Source organism: Pleurodeles waltl, chromosome 12, assembly GCF_031143425.1.
Source record: "Pleurodeles waltl isolate 20211129_DDA chromosome 12, aPleWal1.hap1.20221129, whole genome shotgun sequence".
NCBI classification, from domain to species: Eukaryota; Metazoa; Chordata; class Amphibia; order Caudata; family Salamandridae; genus Pleurodeles; species Pleurodeles waltl.
Window position 1 is genome coordinate 236826570 of NC_090451.1, and position 26486 is coordinate 236853055.

The following is a 26486-nucleotide window of genomic DNA, read 5'->3' on the forward strand; positions in this document are numbered from 1 at the left end:
TCCAGCAGTGAGCCCAACAGGCTGGATCCGAGTCTATCCCACTCCTGCAGCACAGAGGCGTTCATGTTGTCAGTGGGTGCCCTGATCCTAACCAAACCCTTGCAAACTCTGATCCTGTTCGGCGAAGTTGGGCTCGTGGCAGCACCCATCAGATGCAGGCTTTCTCCTGACCGGCACTACCGGCTTTCCCCAGTGATCGGAGATGCTCCCAGTCTGCATAGACATGGTCAGTCAGTGTTTCCCAAATGTGGTGAGTGGGTTGGTCTTCTAGCTCGTGACCCAAGCTCGGCAAGGGTGTGAAGTCTTCCTTGACATCCTCGAAGATCCTCTGAGTTTGATCGGGGGCAGATCTTGATGCATGGGCTTGACCTGCTGATCACAGCCTCCCTCTTGTCCCAGGCAATGGCCCGAACTATTTGGCAACTTAGTACAAGTCACCCATTCTGACATACGGGGTTGCCACGGTTCCTGTGAACACAATCCAGTCTCCTTCAATGCAGTCACCCACACCATGGCGGCCCCTTTTGGCATACGGAGTCGCCACTAAGGTGTTCACGAGTTCTGGCACGCTGGTCAGACAGTTACTTCAACTGTGGCCCTCTGACATACTGGATCACCACAACAAGGCATTCCAGGTTTGGGACTACCTGCACAGCGCCCAATACATGGCACAGTCCATGCAGCCCTTTTCTGACATACGGGGGTCACTGGATCAATCCTTTACATGGGCACAACCTGTTCAGTGCATAGATGTATCCTCACACCTTGCACAGTGAGTCCTCTTGGTAGAGCTTCCCACTGGACCTCACTTCCTCCAACACTCACCTCTTCCTTACAGGGCGTGTTAGAAATGGGGTTTTTGGTTGGCAGTTAGGTTGCCCTCTGTCCAAGCAAGAACCCTCACTCTAGTCAGGGTAAGTCACACACAATCCAAAGTCAGCCTGTGCTCACCCTCCGGTAGCTTGGCACGAGCAGTCAGGCTTAACTTAGAAGGCAATGTGTAAAGCATTTGTGCAATAAATCATACAACACCATAGTATAACACCACAAAAATACACCACACAGTGTTTAGAAAAATATAGAATATTTATCTGGATAATTGTAGGTCAAAACGATCAAAGTTGCAATACGAATTTGTAAAGATATCACTGAAAAGTGATATTAAGAGTCTTTAAGTCTTTAAAAGCAATAAAGTGTCTTTCAAGCACAGAGTACCTGGTTTCTGGTGGGAAATCTCCTCCGAGGGCCACAGGAGAAGAGATGCGTGGAAAAAGGGGTGTGTGCGTCGTTTTCCGCTCAGCACACACAGACTTGCGTCGTTCTTTTCCACGCGGGGAAGTCGGGCGTCGTTTTCCGGCGCGCAGACAGTCTCTTTTTGTGGATCGCGAGGATTACCAGATGTCCCGGGTCTGTGCGTGGGTTCTCCTGCTTATTTTCCGGCTGCGCGTCGTTCTGCGGGGCTGCGCGTCGAAGTTTCGATCTCACGGTAGGCGTCGCGTCGATTTCTCCTTGGAAGTCGGGCGTCGTTTTCCTTGCGAGGCCGTGCGTCGAAATTTTGGTCTCACGGCAGGCGTCGCGTCGATTTCTCCTTGGAAGTCGGGCGGCGTTGTCCTTGCGAGGCCGTGCGTCAAAGTTTCGCACTCACGGTAGGCGTCGCGTCGATTTCTCCTTGGAAGTCGGGCGGCTTTGTCCTTGCGAGGTTGTGCGTCGAAGTCTCGATCGTCCCGAGGGCGTCGCGTTGATCAGCGTCGGTGTGCGGCGTTTTTCTTGCCGCGAAACAAGCTGTGCGTCGAAATTTTCGGCGCACGGAGCGTCCACGTGAAAGGCAGAAGTCTTTTTGGTCCTGAGACTTCAAGGAACAGGAGGCAAGCTCTATCCAAGCCCTTGGAGAGCACTTTTACAGCCAGACAAGAGTTCAGCAAGGCAGCAGGCCAACAGCAAGGCGGCAGTCCTTTGTAGAAAAGCAGACAGGTGAGTCCTTTGAGCAGCCAGGCAGTTCAGCAAGGCAGCAGGCCAACAGCAAGGCAGCAGTCCTTTGTAGAAAAGCAGACAGGTGAGTCCTTTGAGCAGCCAGGCAGTTCTTCTTGGCAGGATGTAGTTTCTGGTTCAGGTTTCTTCTCCAGCAAGTGTCTGATGAGGTAGGGCAGAGGCCCTGTTTTATACTAAGTTGTGCCTTTGAAGTGGGGGTGATTTCAAAGAGTCTCTAAGAAAGGCACCAAGTTCCCTTTCAGCTCAATCCTGTCTGCCAGAGTCCCAGTAGGGGGTGTGGCAGTCCTTTGTGTGAGGGCAGGCCCTCCACCCTCCCAGCCCAGGAAGACCCATTCAAAATGCAGATGTATGCAAGTGAGGCTGAGTACCCTGTGTTTGGGGTGTGTCTGAGTGAATGCACAAGGAGCTGTCAACTAAACCTAGCCAGACGTGGATTGAAGGGCACAACAAGTTTTTAGTGCAAAGAAATGCTCACTTTCTAAAAGTGGCATTTCTAGAATAGTAATATTAAATCCGACTTCACCAGTCAGCAGGACTTTATATTACCATTCTGGCCATACCAAATATGACCTTCCTGCTCCTTTCAGATCAGCAGCTGCCACTTCCACAGTGTATGAGGGCAGCCCCAATGTTAGCCCATGAAGGGAGCAGGCCTCACAGTAGTGTAAAAACGAATTTAGGAGTTTTACACTACTAGGACATATAACTACACAGGTACATGTCCTGCCTTTTACCTACACAGCACCCTGCTCTAGGGGTTACCTAGGGCACACATTAGGGATGACTTACATGTAGAAAAAGGGGAGTTCTAGGCTTGGCAAGTACTTTTAAATGCCAAGTCGAAGTGGCAGTGAAACTGCACACACAGGCCTTGCAATGGCAGGCCTGAGACAAGGTTAAGGGGCTACTGAGGTGGGTGGCACAACCAGTGCTGCAGGCCCACTAGTAGCATTTAATCTACATGCCCTAGGCACAGGTAGTGCACTCTACTAGGGACTTACAGGTAAATTAAATAGTCAATCATGGATAAACCAATCAATAGTACAATTTACACAGAGAGCATATGCACTTTAGCACTGGTTAGCAGTGGTAAAGTGCTCAGAGGTCAAAAGCCAACAACAACAGGTCAGAAAAAATAGGAGGAAGGAGGCAAAAAGTTTGGGGATGTCCCTGTCAAAAAGCCAGGTCCAACATGACCCCCCACCAGCCTAAAGCCAGGGGAGGACAATCACTATCCTGATGTACTTCCCTGTTTGAGGCGACAGAACAAGGACCCAGGCCCACAACAGCAGGGGCATGCTCCAGTTCTTCGCCTTCCTGACTCCAATTGGATCCCTCTGTCCATACTCTCAGGGCCCACTAAGCCCATCCATGGGGAACCTTTCTCCTTTCCTGCGGATCCCATCTGTGCAGCACCTAACCTTACTTTGCTCACAGATGTATCCCAGGAGCAGGATAGTACCCCCATGACCAACATAGTGGTGTTGCCCACTCTACCCCTGGGGTGTGACATTTGTCCCCTCCCCAGGGATAACTCTGTCCACCCGGACAGCAAGCCACAGTGATTACTGACAGCTGCCAGGGATGAGAGCCAGGCCCCAGGCCTCTCAAAGCTCTCCAACCACTGTGGCTGTGGAGAGTGGGGGGCGGTAGCCCCAGGTGCTGGGCACCCTTTAACCACTCTCCCTTCCACCAGGTCAGGGATGACAGCCTGAACCTGGTCCTCCCCTCTGGGGCTTTGTACCCTCCTTCCTGGAGCGGTACCCCCAGAGTCCAACATGGCCAGGGGGCTTACAGAAGTCGCCCTGTACCATTCCTCCACCAGTGCAGGGCTGTTAACCTGCCACTGGCCCTCCAACCTGGGGTCTGTACCTTCAGGTGGGACTAGGGCCCGGGGTGAGGCTTCCCTCCCCCTGCCCTCCCTTCTGGGGTCCAGCACCCTCCAACTAGGAGTGGCCTCCTCAGAAGACAACATGGTAGGGGCACTGTTATCAGTAGCCCCTCCCTCCAGGTCCAGGGGGACACCCTGAACCTGGTCTTCCAGCCCAGGGTCTGTACCCTCAGACTGGATCACCGCCTGGCAAACCAGGACTTCCTGGGGGGCACACCTACCCCCCACCAGGTCAGAGTTTAACCTCTGCACCTGACCATTCAACTCAGAGTCACCACCCTGAAGTTGAACAATTGCCTGGCACGCCAGGACTTCCTGGAGGGCACACTGACCCTCCGCCAGGTCAGAGTTTAACCTCTGCACCTGACCATTCAACTCAGAGTCACCACCCTGAAGTTGAACAATTGCCTGGCACACCAGGACTTCCTGGAGGGCACACTGACCCTCCACCAGGTCAGAGTTTAACCTCTGAGCCGGGTTCCCCAACCCAGGGTCACCGCCCTGAGGTTGGGCAATTGCCTGGCACGCCAGGACTTTCTGGGGGGCACACCTACCCCCCACCAGGTCAGAGTTTAACCTCTGAACCTGGTCATCCAACCCAGGGTCAACACCCTGAGGTTGGACAATTGCCTGGCACAGCAGGGCTTCTTGGGAGGCACACCTACCTCCCACCAGGTCAGAGTTTAACCTCTGAACCTGGGTATCCAACCCAGAGTCAGCACTCTGAGGTTGAACAATTGCCTGGCACGCCAGGACTTCCTGGAGGGCACACTGACCCTCCACCAGGTCAGAGTTTAACCTCTGAACTGGGCCATTCAACTCAGAGTTACCACCCTGAAGTAGAACAATCGCCTGGCACGCCAGGACTTCCTGGAGGGCACACTGACCCTCCACCAGGTCAGAGTTTAACCTCTGAACCTGGTTCTCCAACCTAGGGTCACCATCCTGAGGTTGGACAACTGCCTGGTACACCAGGGCTTTCTGGGGGGCACACCTACCCCCCACCAGGTCAGAGGTTAACCTCTGAACCTGGATATCCAACCCAGAGTCACCACCCTGAGGTTGAACCATTGCCTGGCAGGCCAGGACTTTCAGGGAGGCACACCTACCTCCCACCAGGTCAGAGTTTAACCTCTGAGCCTGGTTCTCCCACCCAGGGTCACCACCCTGAGGTTGAACCATTGCCTGGTATACCAGGACTTTCTGGGGGGCACACCTACCCCCCACCAGGTCAGAGTTTGACCTCTGAACCGGGTTAGCCAACCCAGAGTCACCACCCTGAGGTTGGGCAATTGCCTGGCACCCCAGGACTTTCTGGGAGGCACACCTACCTCCCACCAGGTCAGAGTTTAACCTCTGAACCTGGCCATCCAACCCAGAGTCGACACCCTGAGGTTGAGCCATTGCCTGGCATTCCAGGACTTTCTGGGGGGCACATCTACCCCCCACCAGGTCAAAGTTTAACCTCTGAACCCGGTTATCCAACCCAGAGTCACCACCCTGAGGTTGAATCCTTGCCTGGCATGCCAGGACTTCCTGGGGGGCACTCTCACCCCCCACAAGGGACACGCCGTCCCCAAGGGCCACACAAGAGTCTGGTTGGCGCAGGTCTCCCGACCTCTGCCCATCCGGCAGAGTCTGGGTTTCCCCCAAACCAGAAACGGTCTCACCTGGGTCATTCCTGGGGGGCTCTGCTCTCAGAGCTGACCCCTGACTTTCAAGATCCTCCACTGGGGTCTGCCACCCCCTCTCAACCCTATGTCTGGACTTCTGCACCCCCTCACTAGGAGTGGTACTGCCAGACACCAGAACTGTTGGGATGCTGTCTACCGTCATCCCCCCAAGTTCTTCTGCCACTGCGGGGCTTCCCTCAAAAGGTGGCCCTACGGTACAGGTTAGGCTCTGAGACCTACCTGGGACACTATAATCCTTTCCCACCTCACTTGGTCGGGAACCACCTAGACCACTCCCTTCAGGAGCACCCCCAAATGCCTCTTCAGACTCTCTGGTACTCACCCAAAAGTCTGCCTCCACTGTAAGTTCCCTGGGGTCAGAGAACTCACACTCCACCTGGTGTTGGCGTAGCTCTGGAAAATAAGGACCAGACATATGCTCTCCAGCAATTACATCACTCTGCCCTTCACATGTATTAACCACAGTACCCTTCACCCAACCACCTAGTAACTCAACCTTGGAAAAGCACTCTACTTCACCCTCCTGAGACTGGTGAGACAGTATCTGACTGTCCCTGACACTCAACCCAAACTCTTCTGGGATGTCTCTACACTCTATGTCCAGGACGTCCACCAGGGGGGAACCCTTTTCTCTGTCACTCTCTGCTAGAGTCAGTAAAGTGTCCCTCCCCCCAGTAGGAATATGACTCCCTGTGCCAGTTCCCCAATCCTTCTCAGGGACCCTGTGCATAACGGGAACTACCTCATACCCTTGAACCGCCTGGGGTGTGTCAACTCTCTCCTTCAAGTTGGGTACCACATCTCTGGGCTTGTGCCCTTCTTCAGCAGTACTAGATGCAAGATTTTTGCTGCCACCATCTGAACTGGACTCAGCCCTTCCGGCCTCCAGTTTCAGCTCTTTACAGCTCAGCTCTTGAGCTGCAATCTTTTCTTCTTCCAGGGCTAAGAGACTTGCTGCCTCAGCCCTTTCAATAAACTCATCTAGCTCTTCCATCCACCGTGCTTGAGCCATGAGCCATTCTTTTTTCACTGGGTCTCTTTCCTCATCTGAGTCGTCCTCCTCCTCCTCTGAGGGGTACTTAGTCATTTGGTTTCTTGCTGCCTCTCTCTCTGCCCATCTGTCTTCCTCCCAGACTCTGTAGGCACGTAGCATCTCTGCTTTAGTAGATCTCTTTGCTACAGGAAGGCCACATTCTCTGCAAAGCTTCCTTAGGTCAGCCTTAGTGAGGTGGTCAGTAGGCAAAAAGAATAAGTAGGTAAGCGATCCCATTCTGATAGGATCTTACCAGCAAAAACCAAAATCCAAAGTCCAAAATATCAATAGTATATCCAGGAGGACATCAGAGACCAAAAGTCAAAAAAGAGATAAAAAATCAAGTTGACCTTCAACTGTGGGTAGGTAGTGAAATACTTAGCTACTGTATGTCACTGCACAAACACAAGTCCTATCCTCACCGCTGATCACCAATGTTAGAAATGGGGTTTTTGGTTGGCAGTTAGGTTGCCCTCTGTCCAAGCAAGAACCCTCACTCTAGTCAGGGTAAGTCACACACAATCCAAAATCAGCCTGTGCTCACCCTCCGGTAGCTTGGCACGAGCAGTCAGGCTTAACTTAGAAGGCAATGTGTAAAGCATTTGTGCAATAAATCATACAACACCATAGTATAACACCACAAAAATACACCACACAGTGTTTAGAAAAATATAGAATATTTATCTGGATAATTGTAGGTCAAAACGATCAAAGTTGCAATACGAATTTGTAAAGATATCACTGAAAAGTGATATTAAGAGTCTTTAAGTCTTTAAAAGCAATAAAGTGTCTTTCAAGCACAGAGTACCTGGTTTCTGGTGGGAAATCTCCTCCGAGGGCCACAGGAGAAGAGATGCGTGGAAAAAGGGGTGTGTGCGTCGTTTTCCGCTCAGCACACACAGACTTGCGTCGTTCTTTTCCACGCGGGGAAGTCGGGCGTCGTTTTCCGGCGCGCAGACAGTCTCTTTTTGTGGATCGCGAGGATTACCAGATGTCCCGGGTCTGTGCGTGGGTTCTCCTGCTTATTTTCCGGCTGCGCGTCGTTCTGCGGGGCTGCGCGTCGAAGTTTCGATCTCACGGTAGGCGTCGCGTCGATTTCTCCTTGGAAGTCGGGCGTCGTTTTCCTTGCGAGGCCGTGCGTCGAAATTTTGGTCTCACGGCAGGCGTCGCGTCGATTTCTCCTTGGAAGTCGGGCGGCGTTGTCCTTGCGAGGCCGTGCGTCAAAGTTTCGCACTCACGGTAGGCGTCGCGTCGATTTCTCCTTGGAAGTCGGGCGGCTTTGTCCTTGCGAGGTTGTGCGTCGAAGTCTCGATCGTCCCGAGGGCGTCGCGTTGATCAGCGTCGGTGTGCGGCGTTTTTCTTGCCGCGAAACAAGCTGTGCGTCGAAATTTTCGGCGCACGGAGCGTCCACGTGAAAGGCAGAAGTCTTTTTGGTCCTGAGACTTCAAGGAACAGGAGGCAAGCTCTATCCAAGCCCTTGGAGAGCACTTTTACAGCCAGACAAGAGTTCAGCAAGGCAGCAGGCCAACAGCAAGGCGGCAGTCCTTTGTAGAAAAGCAGACAGGTGAGTCCTTTGAGCAGCCAGGCAGTTCAGCAAGGCAGCAGGCCAACAGCAAGGCAGCAGTCCTTTGTAGAAAAGCAGACAGGTGAGTCCTTTGAGCAGCCAGGCAGTTCTTCTTGGCAGGATGTAGTTTCTGGTTCAGGTTTCTTCTCCAGCAAGTGTCTGATGAGGTAGGGCAGAGGCCCTGTTTTATACTAAGTTGTGCCTTTGAAGTGGGGGTGATTTCAAAGAGTCTCTAAGAAAGGCACCAAGTTCCCTTTCAGCTCAATCCTGTCTGCCAGAGTCCCAGTAGGGGGTGTGGCAGTCCTTTGTGTGAGGGCAGGCCCTCCACCCTCCCAGCCCAGGAAGACCCATTCAAAATGCAGATGTATGCAAGTGAGGCTGAGTACCCTGTGTTTGGGGTGTGTCTGAGTGAATGCACAAGGAGCTGTCAACTAAACCTAGCCAGACGTGGATTGAAGGGCACAACAAGTTTTTAGTGCAAAGAAATGCTCACTTTCTAAAAGTGGCATTTCTAGAATAGTAATATTAAATCCGACTTCACCAGTCAGCAGGACTTTATATTACCATTCTGGCCATACCAAATATGACCTTCCTGCTCCTTTCAGATCAGCAGCTGCCACTTCCACAGTGTATGAGGGCAGCCCCAATGTTAGCCCATGAAGGGAGCAGGCCTCACAGTAGTGTAAAAACGAATTTAGGAGTTTTACACTACTAGGACATATAACTACACAGGTACATGTCCTGCCTTTTACCTACACAGCACCCTGCTCTAGGGGTTACCTAGGGCACACATTAGGGATGACTTACATGTAGAAAAAGGGGAGTTCTAGGCTTGGCAAGTACTTTTAAATGCCAAGTCGAAGTGGCAGTGAAACTGCACACACAGGCCTTGCAATGGCAGGCCTGAGACAAGGTTAAGGGGCTACTGAGGTGGGTGGCACAACCAGTGCTGCAGGCCCACTAGTAGCATTTAATCTACATGCCCTAGGCACAGGTAGTGCACTCTACTAGGGACTTACAGGTAAATTAAATAGTCAATCATGGATAAACCAATCAATAGTACAATTTACACAGAGAGCATATGCACTTTAGCACTGGTTAGCAGTGGTAAAGTGCTCAGAGGTCAAAAGCCAACAACAACAGGTCAGAAAAAATAGGAGGAAGGAGGCAAAAAGTTTGGGGATGTCCCTGTCAAAAAGCCAGGTCCAACAGGGCGCACTGGTCTTGGCAAGCAAACAGGCTCTGGTGCTGCAGGCTCCAGAGTAGGTGGTCTTCGTTTCCCTGGGTCAAGCCACCTCACCCAGCAGGGAGACTAGCAGGCCATGGCCTCAAGTCCTGGTCACAAGCAGAAGTTTTGCAGATCTTTCCCTATTCACACAGTCCGTCTGGCCACTCAGCAGTTGATACATTTTGGGGGTGTCAACCTCCCCTTCTACAGTCCATTTTCAGACACCAAATGTGATTCAGGGTCTGAGTCTTTAATGTTTTATGTCTGGGCTCTGCTTCTTTTGAAGTGTACACTTTTCTTTCTCTTTCCTCTTGAAAGGCTGTCTGCCACAGCAGGAGAGACTCTGAAGATGATAGTCCAACAACACAGGCTATGGGAATGACTAGACTTCACATCTGGATGTCACCCACAGTGATATGTGCAGCAAAAGATTAATCATTGCCTCCCAGTCCCATTCTTTATGATTCTTATCAGCCCCAACTACTTCATGAAATGTGTCCAGGCCCCTTACTTGTGACCCATCAGGAATCAAAGAGCACCCTTATGAAGTGTAAAGGGGAAGTCTCTTTCTCCCTTCCTCCAGTGTGTCCCACCCAGCTCACAGGAATGCAGCAATACACAAATCTGTCTTCACCAGACAGGCCATGGCTTTCCAAAATGGAACCCAGGATCCTTCATGTAATTTACCACTACAGCCATACATGTACTTAGTATGTGTGCAGGACACACATACTGTCCAGCACTGTTACCTCATGTATTGCACCACCTCAGACACATACATTCAGCGCACACATTCAGTCTGTGTTCATTGTTCAGCACTGTAGCTTTTTGTACCGTACCATAGTGTGCTATTTGAAAACAAACACACTTTCAGAACAATCATTCAACATGTGCACACTGCTCAACTTTTCACCCTGCTTGTATAGTACTTCCTGCAAGCACAAATAAACCCAGCACATGCTGTGCAGTGCTGTACAACTACCTGATGTAGGCCAAGGGCGAGTGAAACACAAAGCAGCAGATCTTTATAAAGCTGAGTGAGCCTGTAGACCTCACTTCTGACACATGGTAAAAAGTATCTGTTCACTCCTACTGATCACTACACGGTATGCTGCCACTACATTGCGTGTGCTGCTTAATTCTTGGTGAAGATGGTAGCCTTCTCCCACCATGAGGGCAGGGCTTAGGGTTCACCCCACTATCCATCGAGACTGCAGTCCGTGACACAGACCTGTCTCATGGCACTCACGCATGATCTAGGTTTGTCTATGACAACAAAAATCAGCATTAGGGATCTAGACAACTGTCCAGTTGCACATTCAGGGCAGGGGTACACGTCTTTTACCATGCAGATGACTTTTCTGTCCCAACAGGCACAAAAATAGCAATGTTTTCTGAAAGCTGTGGAAGTCCCTCCTCTCCTTGTTAAAGTCACTGACGACCATCCTACTAACTGGAAACATTGCCCCTTTCAGTATTGTTACGAAATCTTATCTTGATCACCTTTGCCCCCCCACCTTTCTATTTTTCTTCTGATCTGGCACATTGCTGGAACACTGTTTAAAAAGGGATAGAATGTCTCCCGTTTGTTAACCTGATCTGTGAGGACAAAGTTGATTTTATTTCTGGGCTAAACTAGACCCCCAGGTTCACCGGTTTTGGTTTCAATTCAGAGTGGAGGGGTTATTTCACAATGTGAGTAACTTGACTTAACCTAAAACACTTTTTTGACACAAAAGTTGTTATTTGCGTAGATGATATTTACAAGATTTTGTGTATGTTGTTTTAATTTTTCCTGCATTTTACGGTAATAGGAAATTGTTAGTAAAATCATTGTTAAGAGAAATATCCGCACAGTAACTGGTGCCATTAATTTGTTATCCACACCTTACTCGATTAATGTATGTTTTATGATTTGTAGATTTAATTTTTAAAACAGCGTTATCACTGAGGTATGATTTTGTTAGTATTGTTCTGTGAAACTTTACTGTTAAGTAAATTCCCTACTGATCTCTGTTTTTTCTGTAAGGCAACCCATCTTTCAGGATTTAGCATGCTCTGAAGTAAACCTGTGTAGTAAATCCAAGATTACCAGGGCAAACATACCTGCATTTAGAGCAACTATGCACAATGGAAGTGTTTCTGGGAACGTCTTCAGAAAATGCAAAGATTTATGTTTTAGTGCAAAGAGAAGAATCTTGAAAATTAGAGCGCTAGGCAGGGAAAGGGTGGTGTGAGCCTGGTACATGTGTGGTTTCCTCTATGTTAACATGCACTTTGTTCGCTTCTGCTCTGTGATGCAGGTGGAGCAATTGCTGCATTCCTCACTTGAGGCTCTGGAATATATCGAGGCAGCATTTCTTCTGCACAGGGGCAGTGAAGGACCATCCCTGACAGTTGCTTCGTCCATTTCCAGCATGATTGTCAGCAGGTAATGCAATACGACTTTCGCCAGTTACACAAAACCCAAGGCACTTCAAGCAAATATAACAAGCACCAACTCACAACACTGTGTTCATACCTGAATTGTACCAGCAGTCACCCAGTTTGAAGAAAATGATGAATGGTTAATATTCACTGAGATTTGACAATCTTCACCAAACAACGCACTGAATAAATAGGACAAATTAGTCCCTGCAAAAGATGCCAGCAAGCCATGATTAAGATTAAAAATCACAGATGCTATAAAAGCAGACCATGCAAACCAAACCTTCTTTGCACCCAACAAAAACATTATCAGTGAGTAACACAAAAACAAGCTCCTAAGTCAATAGGAGTAAATGCATTGAATGGAAAGGCAAAGTAATGTCTCCAACTAATGTGATATGTTAGTGTTTAATGTAGATCCACACTGCTAGCCTCATACAACATTTCTGTGAGTAGATAAAACAAATACTTGCACAGATCCAATCAAATCACACTTTGAGTTTGGGCTTCATTTAATGATGGACAGTACCAAAAATTGGCAGATGCCTCACCCCCTACCTCTTGGCTTCCCGTTCTAATTTAAAGGTGAAGGAACTGATTTGTTTCTGATACTGGAGCCTGAACCTTTTTCGCCTTCAGCAGCACATTTGCAGCAGGCTTGCCACTGCAAAACCCATAAACGCAGTGGTGATCGAAGCCTGAAAAAAATATTCTCACGTAAGCCTGTATGTGTGACTCATTGATCTTTATAGCCTTCACCATAAACCTAGCTTTTTCAGGTCCCCGTACCATTCACTATATTAGCGACACTAGCCAGCCTCCCAAAAGATAAAAAACAAAGGTTGAAATGTCCAACACCACAACAATCTATAACATTACCTAACAACCCACACTCCGCACTAGATAATGTAACCACCTTTGCCTTCAGTAGAGAAAAGCGAGCATGTATCACAACCCTATCTACCCGGCAAATGAATACAATTGAGTGTATGATCATTTTTCCACAAAAGGCAGGTTTTGTGTTAACACAACACTTTGCACACAATTCATCATATTTGTAACATCTTTATTGATTATTGTTTTCCACAGGGAGAAAGAAAAATAACAGCTAGGCACCATTTTTCAGTATGCATGATTACATCCATTTGTAGTATATTCATATGCATCCTATTACTTTTCGTTACTTTATTGTCTTGACATACTTTCAGCAACAACTTCCGTAATCACATACCGCTTCTCAGATTGATCTGTTCCACAAACTAGGGCCTTAATGTGCTACTATGCCACCCCGTATATTTAATGTCCTATTTGTAGTTCACTCTTCAATTTCTAACAGCGTTCTTACTTTTTCCCTGCAAAGGGGTCTACACTTTTAGCCCTTTCCATTCCCCTAGAAACTATCATTTTAGCTTTTTTTTAATTATGTTTCAGGAATTCTTGTGTCACAGGGCATTGTCAAGCTTTGGAGGAGTGCTGCTAATGTATTAAGTCCTGTACTAGTTTGTTGTCCCTCCAGATTTTTTTAATCAGTCCCTCTTCTGCCACTGCCCATTCTTGCCCGTCTTTCATTCACGCATTCACTGTTGGCCCGGTGTGTAGCTATATGACACTTACTGATTATTGTCCGAAGTTTCAGAATGTTTTATTTCATTTTTTGTCCCCTTTGGTATGGGAGTCACGCCCATTAGCCTTTGTTTAATTACGAGAGTGGGCAGGCCTCCAGTCAGTGGATGCACTTTGTCCATCACAACTGACTCTCCATTATTTTGTTATTACTCTAGTCTCCTACATCGTATGTAAGAAACCTGATCCTGTTTCCCTACATCTAAGACATGTTGATGCTTTACCAGGGCTTATTCTCCCTAGCTTCGCAATAAGTAAGTATATTCTATGGCAGAAATGGAATTGCATCAACGTAAACCATGCATTTCTTGACACCTTTTTAACACACTGGCCTACTTTGATGCCGTTTAAATGTGTTTTTAAATGTGAAAGTCCTTCTCAGGATCCTCCCTGTCTTGAACTTTCCTTACTGGTTAGATATAAAAAACAATACTCAATTACTGAGGCTGAAATATGAGAAAATGTATTTCATTCTCCCCAAGGTCGCCTTGATCCCTCATCCACAAGGAGTGAAGCGGGCTACACCACTCTTAATGAGGATCAGCCCATCATTTCTATTGCTGCTTTACTCTGATTACCAGTGTCTCCTGAATATATCACAAAGCCCTGTGTACGCCACAAAATCAGAAAAAGCTCTAGCACTCGCCAACCCACTGCCCTTACCATCATAGATTATGGACAGCTCTCTCCCAACTGTTCTCCTCCACTGAAGCTAGTCTTGAAGAAATGCTTCACCTCTTAGGAGGCCGAACACATTAAAAGGACTGTCCACTCTTCCCACTGGCCATCACAGCAATCTAAGCAGAGATCCTGGCCACTCCGTATCCCAGCAGCTCCCTACTGACAAGTGAAGCCCTTGCAACCCAGACACATTCACTGATCAGATCGCCCCTGTATCCTATAAAGGACTTTTGTGACCCAACTGCCCCTAACCATTGCTGTCAAATATCGAGACCCACACAGGAAAGTTTTCAGTGTTGGTGGTTCACTTACTTTACTTGTAAAGTAAGTGAACAAAGTGAGAGAGGCTTTGCTTTCTGTGGGATAGCTGCGTGGGTGCCTGGATTACCACGTTTAAGTAATAAACAAATGTTGTTTAGTGTGAGAAGAAATTCTGATTCGTTGAGTCTTTATTGAGGCTTTTTTTTATTTTTTATTATTTTGTTTACGAGCAAGTTGTGTTTTAAATGTGAAAATGTCGATTAACTTTTTTTATAACACTTATTTTTATAAGAAATGCTGCTGCCGTTTTAACCGTTAAGGGTTAACAACAAATTAAAATAGATGCTTTGCATAACAGTTAATTTCAAACAAATACAGTACACTATAAAACTGTACAACAAACTACTGAATACATCTGCATGTTTATTTGGTGAAGGTCTGATTTCTGAACTTGTCTGGTGATGGGTTAAATGAAATTGGGAAAACAAGTATTTCAAATACTGAATTAGTTTAGTACTGCCAATAAATATGTTGCTGCCAAGCACTCAAATGTCGCTTTGTAGTAACAATTTGGTCAATATATTGCTTCCTCTCATAGAGGTGTGCTCCATTACAACAATCCACCTTCTCTAGCACAGCTCCCACCAACACCTCCTCTCCGATGGTATAGTCTTCGCTAGGTGGTCACACAATCTCCCTAGGGCAAGGATTCCCAGAAGGCCTTTGAGTAACACCCAGTGGATTTCTCCCACATGGTATGGATTTCTCCCACATGGTAAAAGCCCTGCCTGCCCCTTACAATTCAAAGACATCTCAGACAGAGTATTTGCCTGGTGTACTCCCAGATACCTGATAATACTGAAGGGAGAGCAGAGGTTGAATCCTATTTGAAAATATGGGGTTATTACAACCCAACACTAAGGCCCTGATTCCACCTATATGGCAAATTCGATTTTGTGTGCAAACATCTATTTGTATCCAAAACAGGATTCCTAGTCGGTGTTGCTCATGCACTAACTGCATATGCTAAGCTGTATTTGCCCATGTGCAAATTGATTACCGCCTGTTACGTTCTCACATGTTGTGGGCAAGCAAGATCGGGCAAAAATCTTGTTGGTAAAAGCTGTGAAATTCTAAACTGTGCACCCAGGATTGCTCTCCAGGAAGCACAAAACAGATTTTCGCTCCAGTGCAAAAACGTGAACTCTGTGCTATTTGACAACAAGGTATAAACCATTTTTTTACAGTAGTAAACCTGTGAGCAAATAGCTCGAGGTGAACAGTTTGCACATAGACATAAAGCACCTAGGCAGTTATCAGCATGGCAAATATTGTTCAAAGAGGAATACAGTTTTAGGGTACCAACAAGAGTTTGCACTCAAAACGGAATTAGCCCTGTAGTTGTACGAGACCCTATATGTTTCCTATGAGCTAAGTCTTCTCCATGTATTCTTATTAGAACTGTGCACTCTTACATCCTCGCTTTCTGCCTGTTTATATATTTGCAAAACACTATAAATATGGTTCACTTACTCTGCATTACCTTTACTCTTTTATTATCCAATGTGCACTAGTTCCTCAACATCTTTTAGCTCAGATGTTTTTTACACTCCATATCAACTCTGAACACTGTGAAATAGATTATGCCCCAAAATGTACCAACCTCCTCAATGCTTTATTTGCCCTCAAAAATAAATGCAAGAGCCCAAAGCACTTCTTAGGAGCCCACTACCAGTGCTGCTAAATGCAGCGACTGCCGATTATCAAACCTGCTTAGTCTGGATTACCTCCTCATTATCCTTCCTCGTCCCATTCCTAACGTTATGGAGTGGATATGCCCATTCACTCCTCATGTCACCATTCGAAAGCTACTTCTTCCCTTTCCATGAAAGGGAAGAAGGACATGGAGCATACATCCACTCCCATCCCTGAGAACTTTCTGTTCTTTTTTTGTGCCCACTCGTGACCGATGCAACTTATGAATATACAGAGGGGCTAGATATGTGTATATAAATATATATCTATATATCCTAAGTGACAAATCAATTAATCACTGGGGACAATTATTGTCTTTCTCATTCCAAATATGAATTAGTTTTTTGTCTCTCTTTGTCTTACTCTTATAAATGAAATACAATTTAAACTTGACAACACTATACACATGACTACGTTTCAAACATTACACAAATAAACATATACAATTAGCAAACAAAATTATAAAACAATACTAAAAAAGAAAGGAATAATTTTTTTAGCACTGAAATCTTTCCTTGAATAAGCTGCTGAACCTTTTTTCGGCAAACAGTCTTATAACTTGAGGTAATGGTATTTAGTATTGTATTTTCTGAGGTTCTTTGTTCCTACTACTTATACACTATACCATCTCATTTTCATTGTTTCATTATTCCATAATTTCAAGAACATTCCTCAAAAGTGTGGTCGACGCGTTTCGGCCTTTCGACTTCTGGCCTCCTCAGGACATCAAAACCAGTGCCTTGTCTTTAAATGTGGAATTTCCTTTCATAGGGCTTTTACTCAAAGCAATTGCCATTCCTTTGGAATCTTTCTTCCGTTTCAAGGTGGTACTCAGTATTGCTTTGGAAACGGGCATCAAACGCATGTAAAGCAGTGCTTTTTAGCCGGTGCTTCCTGGACCTTACAAGTCGACCGATGGGCAGTAGTGGCTGCTTGGGCACCCTTCCGTTCATATGGCGTTAAAGTATGTGTTTTTTTCTAACTTATACTTTTCCTATCTTGATGCCGGTGCGGCTGCATAGGTGCAGCAGTTTGTCTCTTTATTTGTTTTGCAGCTGCTTGGGCACCATGTTTCTATTTTTCAGTATGTGCTGGAGAGGGGTGTCCGGGTGGGCTGTGCCCTCAGGCGGTTTCCTCCCTGCTGGGCCTGGTTGCAGTTCCTTGTAGCCCTTGGCAGGGGGATTACCTCTTGGCCTGGTGGCTACCTCTCCCTGTGCTGAACTCAGAGGAGTGCTCTTGCTCATCTGGATGGCTGCATTGGCGCACCTCTGTATGCTTCCCTGGGGTTGTTTTGGCAGCTCTGGGAGGCCTTTTGCTTATTAAAATTAATGTGCCGGAGAGGTGTCAGGAGGGCTGTGCCCTCGGGTGGTTGCCTCCCTAATGGGCCTGGTCACGGCTCCTTGTAGCCCTCGGCAGGAGGATTACCGCTTTGCCCGGTGGCTGTCTCTCCCTGTGCTGGGCTCAGTGGAGAGCCCATGCTCATCTGTGTGGCTACGTTAGCGCCGCCTCTATATGCTTCCCTGGGGTTGTGTGACTGCCGTGGCGCCATTGTTGGTCCCCTGAGGCCTTTCACTTTTTTAGCCCTGTGCCTTGCGTGTGTTATGACACAGGTACTGGTTTCAGGGGGTAGTTCCTGTCGTGTCTGACCCTCAGGTCTTTGCTCATGCTATGCTCTGACACCACGCACAGGGCACTACTAGGCAACATATTTTGGTTTGGTCAGCTGTGTTGGGAGTGGCCTCCAGTGGGTTCCTTTTTCTTACCCTGTGGGGTTAGGGGTTGCAGTCTGGCCTCCTCCTTCTGCCCTGGTCCCTGTATTTCCCTGCATTTTTGGTGAGTGCGCTGGTGCTGTATTTTCTTCTTGGCCACTTCCCTGGAGGTTTGTTTTCTGTGCCCATGGTGACTCCTTATCTGGTGGCAGGTTACAGGTTTCCTGCCTCTTGCCAGGAGTCACCTGTGGCCTAATAATTGAGGTCACATACCCTCACACTGATAGTTATGGTTTCTACTCCAGGTGTGTCCATGGTCGTTCTCCTTCTCCTTCTTTATGTTTGGGGTGCTTCCGGCTTCTGGTGAATGCTCCCTGGGTCCCTTCCTCCTGGTGTTATCTTCTTCTGTAGCTTTCCCTCAGGAGACTCACACTCAGAAGTGACACCGTCTTTCACCTGCCTTACCCCCCTACAGGGGTGTGTGATGATGGGGTTCGGAATCGTCACCCACTGTTTCTGGTGTTCGTATCCAGGCCATGGTTTATCCGCTGTGGGTCTCTGCTGGTTCTGCCTGGTCTGTTTCTTCTCTCTCCCCTGTGTCCTCCAAGCAGTCTCGTGATTATGTTGGTGTTGATCTCGGGTTCGCAACTTAAGCTTTGGCTAAGGGGAAGTATATTCTCAAGGAGGACTTGACTTCCATTCTGCCTCTGTATCTGGAGCAACCTTGCACTAGTGGGGTGGTTTTGTCAATTCCAGCGTCCTTACATTCCCAACCTTTCAGTTATCCCTACTGTTCACTCCTTGTTGCGGCATAAATGACTGGATCATGAGCTAATCACTGTTTCTATTGATAACAGGTGGAGGCTGCCCTCAAGGGCTCTCACACTGGCCTCTGTCTCTCCTTGCGGTGTTTTCAGGAGTTTGTACTTTTCTGTCTTTGGTCACGGATTTCCACCCCTCTGCCATTTGGGACGGTGTTGATTTTTCAGATTTGCTGTCCTGTGTGGAAGTACTGGCTAAGTTCTTTCTGACATTGCCTTTGTTCCCTTTGGGGTTTGGCTATGGCCACTGACAGTTCTGTTTTGGCGCGTTTAGGAAAGTACCATCTTGCCTGGCATGTTACCCCCATATTTCACTGTATATATGTTGTTTTAGTTGTATGTGTCACTGGGACCCTGCCAGCCAGGGCCCTTGTGATCATAAATGTGCCCTGTATGTGTTCCCTGTGTGATGACTAACTGTCTCACTGAGGCTCTGCTAACCAGAACCTCAGTGGTTATGCTCTCTGATTACTATCTAAATTGTCACTAACAGGCTAGTGACCAATTTCACCAATTCACATTGGCATACTGGAACACCCTTCTAATTCCCTAGTATATGGTATTGAGGTGCCCAGGGTATTGGGGTTCCAGGAGATCCCTATGGGCTGCAGCATTTCTTTTTCCACCCATAGGGAGCTCTGACAATTCTTACACAGGCCTGCGACTGCAGCCTGGGTGAAGTAACGTCCACGTTATTTCACAGCCATTTACCACTGCACTTAAGTAACTTATAAGTCACCTATATGTCTAACCTTTACCTGGTAAAGGTTGGGTGCTAAGTTACTTAGTGTGTGGGCACCCTGGCACTAGCCAAGGTGCCCCCACATCGTTCAGGGCAAATTCCCCGGACTTTGTGAGTGCGGGGACACCATTACACGCGTGCACTATACATAGGTCACTACCTATGTATAGCGTCACAATGGTAACTCCGAACATGGCCATGTAACATGTCTAAGATCATGGAATTGTCACCCCAATGCCATTCTGGCATTGGGGAGACAATTCCATGATCCCCGAGTCTCTAGCACCGACCCGGGTACTGCCAAACTACCTTTCCCGGGGTTTCACTGCAGCTGCTGCCAACTCCTCAGACAGGTTTCTGCCCTCCTGGGGTCCAGCCAGGCTTGGCCCAGGAAGGCAGAACAAAGGACTTCCTCAGAGAGAGGGTGTTACACCCTCTCCCTTTTGGAAAAGGTGTCAGGGCTGGGGAGGAGTAGCCTCCCCCAGCCTCTGGAAATGCTTTGATGGGCACAGATGGTGCCCATCTCTGCATAAGCCTGTCTACACCGGTTCAGGGATCCCCCAGCCCTGCTCTGGCGGGAAACTGGACTAAGGAAAGGGGAGTGACCACTCCCCTGACCTGCACCTCCCCTGGGAGGTGCCCAGAGCTCCTCCAGTGTGCTCCAGACCTCTGCCATCTTGGAAACAGAGGTGCTGCTGGCACACTGGACTGCTCTGAGTTGCCAGGGCCAGCAGGTGACGTCAGAGACTCCTTCGGATAGGCTCTTACCTGTGTTGCTAGCCTATCCTTCTTCCTAGGTAGCCAAACCTCCTTTTCTGGCTATTTAGGGTCTCTGCTTCGGGGAATTCTTTAGATAACGAATGCAAGAGCTCATCAGAGTTCCTCTGCATCTCTCTCTTCACCTTCTGCCAAGGAATCGACCGCTGATTGCTCTGGATGCCTGCAAAACTGCAACAAAGTAGCAAAGACCACTACTGCAACCTTGTATCGCTGAACCGGCCGCCTTCTCAACTGTTTTCCTGGTGGTGCATGCTGTGGGGGTAGTCTGCCTCCTCTCTGCACTAGAAGCTCCGAAGAAATCTCCCGTGGGTCGATGGAATCTTCCCCCTGCAACCGCAGGCACCAAAAGACTGCATCACCGGTCCTCTGGGTCCCCTCTCAGCACGACGAGCGTGGTCCCTGGAACTCAGCAACTCTGTCCAAGTGACTCCCACAGTCCACTGACTCTTCAGTCCAAGTTTGGTGGAGGTAAGTCCTTGCCTCCCCACGCTAGACTGCATTGCTGGGTACTGTGTGATTTGCAGCTGCTCCGGCTCCTGTGCACTCTTCCAGGATTTCCTTTGTGCACAGTCAAGCCTGAGTCCCCGACACTCTAACCTGCAGTGCACAACCTCCTGAGTTGTCCTCCGGCGTCGTGGGATCTTCTTTTGTGACTTCGGGTGAGCTCCGGTTCACTCCTCTTCGTAGTGCCTGTTTTGGCACTTCTGCGGGTGCTGCCTGCTTCTGTGAGGGCTCCATATCTTGCTGGGCGCCCCCTCTGTCTCCTCTCGCAATTGGTGACATCCTGGTCCCTCCTGGGCCACAGCAGCATCCAAAAACCCTAACCACGACCCTTGCAGCTAGCAAGGCTTGTTTGCGGTCTTTCTGCGTGAGAACACCTCTGCAAGCTTCTTCACGACGTGGGACATCCATCCTCCAAAGGGGAAGTTCCTAGTCCTCTTCGTTCTTGCAGAATCCACAGCTTCTACCATCCGGTGGCAGCTTCTTTGCACCCTCAGCTGGCATTTCCTGGGCAGCTGCCCAATCTCGACTTTGTCGCGACTCTTGGACTTGGTACCCTTGTTCCACAGGTACTCTCATCCGGAAATCCATTGTTGTTGCATTGCTGGTGTTGGTCTTCCTTGCAGAATTCCCCTATCACGACTTCTGTGCTCTCTGGGGAACTTAGGTGCACTTTACACCTACTTTTCAGGGTCTTGGGGTGGGCTATTTTTCTAACCCTCACTGTTTTCTTACAGTCCCAGCGACCCTCTACAAGCTCACATAGGTTTGGGGTCCATTCGTGGTTCGCATTCCACTTTTGGAGTATATGGTTTGTGTTGCCCCTATACCTATGTGCTCTCATTGCAATCTATTGTGACTGTACATTGCTTGCATTGCTTTCTATTGCTATTACTGCATATTTTTGGTATTGTGTACATATATCTTGTGTATATTTGCTATCCTCATACTGAGGGTACTCACTGAGATACTTTTGGCATATTGTCATAAAAATAAAGTACCTTTATTTTTAGTATATCTGTGTATTGTGTTTTCTTATGAAATTGTGCATATGACACCAGTGGTATAGTGGGAGCTTTGCATGTCTCCTAGTTCAGCCTAAGCTGCTCTGCTAAGCTACCTTTTCGATCAGCCTAAACTGCTAGACACCTCTTCTACACTAATAAGGGATACCTGGACCTGGTGCAGAGTGTAAGTACCCCTTGGTACCCACTACAAACCAGGCCAGCCTCCAACAGCGTGGCATCGTCTTCGGAGTTGGAAGGTTGTTTCCTCATGCATGCCCTTCAGTGTTTATAAACACTTTGGGGATGCACTGGTGGAGATCCTTGGGAAGTCTTTTCAAAGTCTGAAACGTGTTCACGCCTTCTGTCAGGAGCCTAAGTCCTGGGATGGTGGTAGGAGGCATATGGATCTGTTTAGGGCACATTGGCCTGATTCTTAGGCCCCTTGATCCAGGTTTCCGAATAAGGGACCTCAGTCAAGGTGTATCCCCCATCATTCTGGTGTTCTGAGAGGTCCTGAACATCCTTCATGACTAGTCCACCTCCCACCCTTTTTGTCCAGTCGGGAGGCGTCTGAGGCTGTTTTTTCATGTTTGGGGAGTTTCAGTCACTGTCATTTGGGTTCTTCAGGTGGTATAACAGGGTGTTTTTCTGGTCTTTCTCCAGAGTTCTGGATCCTCACTTCCTTTGGACTACCTAACCTGGGGGTCCTGCGTGGAAGTTGACAGTGGCGGATGGTTTCACCTCCCTGGTCCTGCAACAGGCCCTTCTTGCTGTTCCTCCTCTGGTGAGGGGTTGTGGTTACTATTACCATGTCTTCTTGGTCAGGAAGGCCACAGGGGATTTTCAATTGATCATCGACCTGCTGTTCTTGACTCGGTATGTCCCGACCCTTCACTTCCAGATGACCACTTTGCATCTGGTGAATTTGCTAGTCTCTCTGGGGGATTTCATGCCCTCAATCGATCTTCAGGATGCCCGTCACCACGTTCTGGTGACTCCGGCTTCCCAGATGTTTCTGAGGTTTGCCAGGGGTTCCCTACACTGGCAGTCCAGGGTACTTCCGTTTGGCCTGCAGTGATGCCCCGCCTTTTCCCCGAGGTCCTTGCCTGTGACTTCTTCGTTCCCGGGGTATCTTGGTCCATCTGTATGTCAACGTTCTGCTCCGTGCCCTTCTCTGAAGCATTCTCTGGCGGACATGGCTTCCACAGTGTCTCTGTTGCAAGACTTCAGTTTCTGTTTCCTCCCTCCGAATCTTGCCTGGCTCCTTCTCTACAGCTGAAGTATGTTGGTGCCTTCTTCAATACGGCTCTGGGGGCCGTGTCCCATCCTGCCTCCAGGTGTGCCCGGCTGCTTCTGTCTCTTCGGCATCTACTGATGATGCAGGAGGCCTCTGCGAGGGTATGGCTACAACTTCAGGGTCTAATGGTAAGGTGGGGTTTTTTGTGAGGGTCAACCCTGTTTTTTCTTTTTCTTTACCTGTTTGTTGCTTGTCCCTGTTGTTGGTTTCTGTTGTGCTACTTTGTTGCCTCTTTGTTTTTCTTTTAGGTGCCAACCTTTGATGACGTGCCTGGGGCGCATCTTTCCTGGGCCCGATTGTGCATCGTGTCCTGCTTCACTAGACCTCTGTCAATGGCAACTGCACAGCCATTATTGCTGTTTCTGCTTCCATTAGCTTGGCTCTCTGCGGGTGTTTGCATCCGCCTTCCCTGGACCGCGGCTTCCCTCTTCAATCTCTGGTTCCTCTGGCCCTCACTGCCGATGCCAGCAGCCTGGGCTGGGTGATGGGCTTTGGGGACCCTTACTGCTCAAGTTCTCTGGACTGTGGAGGAAGGCTTGTTGTCTTTCCTCGACCTCCTTGTCTGCCTCTTGTGTCTTGGGTGGAGTCCATTCTCCTCAAGTTCCAGGCTGTTCACTTTGGAAAAACCTGTAGTCTAGCGGTTCTTCTGAGTCAGGTTTTTCCATATTCCCTGGAGTTTTTTCTTCACTCCTTAGGTGTTCACACAGCTTTGTGATCTCTGGGGTGTTCGGAGGGTGAATCTCTTCACTACTCCCCTGAATGCCTTGCTTCCCCTCTTCTTCTTGTTGGTCACTCTGGGCGCTCCGGGGACTGATGCCCTCTCTGGTCCTTGTCCTATGGGTCTTCTTTACGCATCTCCTCTGATTTCCCTGATCCCGCGGTTTCTGACTCCTCTGCTGCAGGACAAGGTGGAGGTAGAGACAGTGTTGGTCCTTCCTTTCTAGCCTCTGGGGCCTTGCTTCCCTCTTATCTCTCTCCTGGCTGTGGAGCCGGAGTGGTTTCTTCCTCTGGAACCATCCCCTCTGTCCGTCCCTCTTCTTCCTTTGCTGTTTCTGGCCCTGTTGCATCTCTCGATTTGGTGGTTGAGTGGATGGATCTCGTCTTTCGGTTCTTTCTCTACAGGTGTTCCCTCCCACCTGTCTTCTAGATGGGTCTCCGCTGACTAGGCATATGCGCTTCATTGGAGCTCCTTTGATGCTTGGTGCCGGGTGAGGTCTTTGTCTCCTGGTTCTGCCCTTGCCTGCTATTTGCAGTTTCTTCCGGTGGGTTTTGATTCTTTCCATTACTGCTCTGGAGCTTCAGTGGTTGTCTATTGGGAGTTTTTCGGGATCCCTGGGATGATTTATCCTCTACTGCATACCTGGCCGCTCAGTTGTTTAGAAGTTTCTGCCTTCCTCATCCTCCAATTCTGGGCCCCTTTCCCCCTTGGGAGCTTCACCCTGTGTTTCCCTTTTAAAGTCCCCTCTGTATGAGCCCCTGGAGTCAGTGTCCCTTAAATTCCTGCCATTACCACTGCCAGCCATTTGGGGAAAGTTTATAAATCTGGTTTACCATCATCCTTACCTTTTGTGTTTTTGATGACCAGGCTGTCCTTTCTTTGGATCCTCAGTTTTGGCCACAGGAGGCTTTGGTCTCTGTTCCTTCTTTGTCTCTTTTGGATGTTGTCTGTGTTTGACGATTAACTGGCTAGGTCTTTCAAGTTTCACCTCTCTGACCTCCTGTTTGTCGACTGTAGTACCGTTAGGAAGAGCGAGAAGCCCTCTCCCTCTGCTTAGTTTTGTTGGATTAGGTCTGTGATTTTTTATTTTTTTTCTCGCTTACCATGCCCTGGGCAAGGAGGCTGCAGGGGTGGAGTTGCGGCCCATTACACAAGCAGTGGGGCTCCCTCGTGGTCGGAATGGTCCGGTGTTCCACTCTGGGACATTTGCGACACTGCTACGTGGTCCTGTTCCTCCGCTTTCGTTACCCACTACGGCTTGCATGTGGCTCAGGGCTCCAAGTTTTCCTTTGGTTTGATACTCCTGGTGTCTGCTAATTCCCTCTCCTCACTGGGGTCCTTTAGGTTGAGTCTGTTCCTGTCCCTGAGGGTAGTATATGTTTGGCTCCTGGTTTTTTGCTCTGTTGGTTCACTATCGTTGGTGTTGCACTACTTTGTGTCCCTTGAGGTTCCTCGGGGGCTGCTGAAAGTGGTCTTGCTTGGGCATTCCTCCATAACATTAGGAATGGGACACGGAAGGATGATGAGGAGGTAATGCTCGGATTACTTACCAGTAATCTTCATTACTTTGATTCTTCCTTCCTCGTCCCATTCCGTACCTCCCTCCCTCCCTCCATGTACTTTCATGTGCCGGTGATGTGGTGCCTGGTGATACACAGGAAGTTCTTAGGGATGGGAGGGGCTATAAGCTTCTTGTCCTTCTTCCCTTTCATAGAAAGGGAAGAAGTAGCTTTCTAAAGTTGATGTGAGGAGTGAATGGGCACATCCACTCCATAACGTTAGGAATGGGACGAGGAAGGAAGAATCGGCGTAATGAAGATTACCCCTAAGTAATATGAGCACTCCACCTCACGCCTCTTTATTTCACTGTCCTACCCATTCTCTTTATTTCACACATACAGTGTAGGAAGCTGGCCTGGTGTGTGGTGTGTACCTGAAGTACTTGCACCTTATACCACGTCCTGGTATCCCTTATTAGTGTAGTGTAGGCAGTGTCTCAAAGCCAAGCTTTCGAGAGGTAGCTGTGGATGAGCAGAAAAGGCTTATCTAGGAGGAATGCAAAGCTCATGCAATACCACTGTAGTCACACAGCACTTTCACACATAAAAGAAAACACTCAGTGTTACAAAAATAAAGGTACTTTATTTTAGTGAGACAATTACCAAAAAAAGTACTAGAGAGGCAACTCTACAATAGGAGGTAAGTAAAACACCAGATATGTACACTAGTAATCAGCAATAGGCATAGAAAGTGATAGAAAACAGTGCAAGTGCAGATGGACAATAGTGTCCCTAGGGGGAGCCCAAACCATATACTAAAAAAATGGAATGCAAACACAGGTCCCCCACCTAGATAGGTGGCATGAATGGAGGCGAGCTGGGGGTACTAGGAAATCCCAGAGGTAAGTACCACAGTGCTCCCTAGCGACCAGGAGGAAAGGAGTAAATTACTATTTTTTCCCAAACCACCCAAAAGGAAGAAAATGCAACACCCAGACAAGACTGCAAGAAACCAGCAGCGATTTCCTAAACAGGAAGACCTGTGGAAGAAGGGGACCAAGTCCAGAAGTAACAGAAGAGTTGAAGAGGAGTGGGCGCTACTACCCACTCATCTGTGGATGCAGGATTTGATCAACAGTAGGACGAAGGCGGTCAGGAATGCAGCCTTGGAGCAGGTGGAGAGTTCCTGGAGGATGCAGTTGATGTCCCACGCCAGATGAATGATTGCAGTCGGTTAGTGGCGTGGAAAAGCCACCAACAAGCCTT

The 26486-nt window shown here is 48.4% G+C and overlaps 1 protein-coding gene across 1 annotated transcript in view; it reads left to right on the forward strand.

The window, feature by feature from the left end:
• LOC138267111 (polycystin-1-like protein 3) overlaps window positions 1-26486 on the forward strand; it is a 522747-nt gene that overhangs the window by 14026 nt on the left and 482235 nt on the right. The window contains exon 4 of the mRNA XM_069215961.1: window positions 11703-11830. Coding sequence (XP_069072062.1) covers window positions 11703-11830 — 128 coding nt within the window. The remainder of the gene's footprint in view (window positions 1-11702; window positions 11831-26486) is intronic.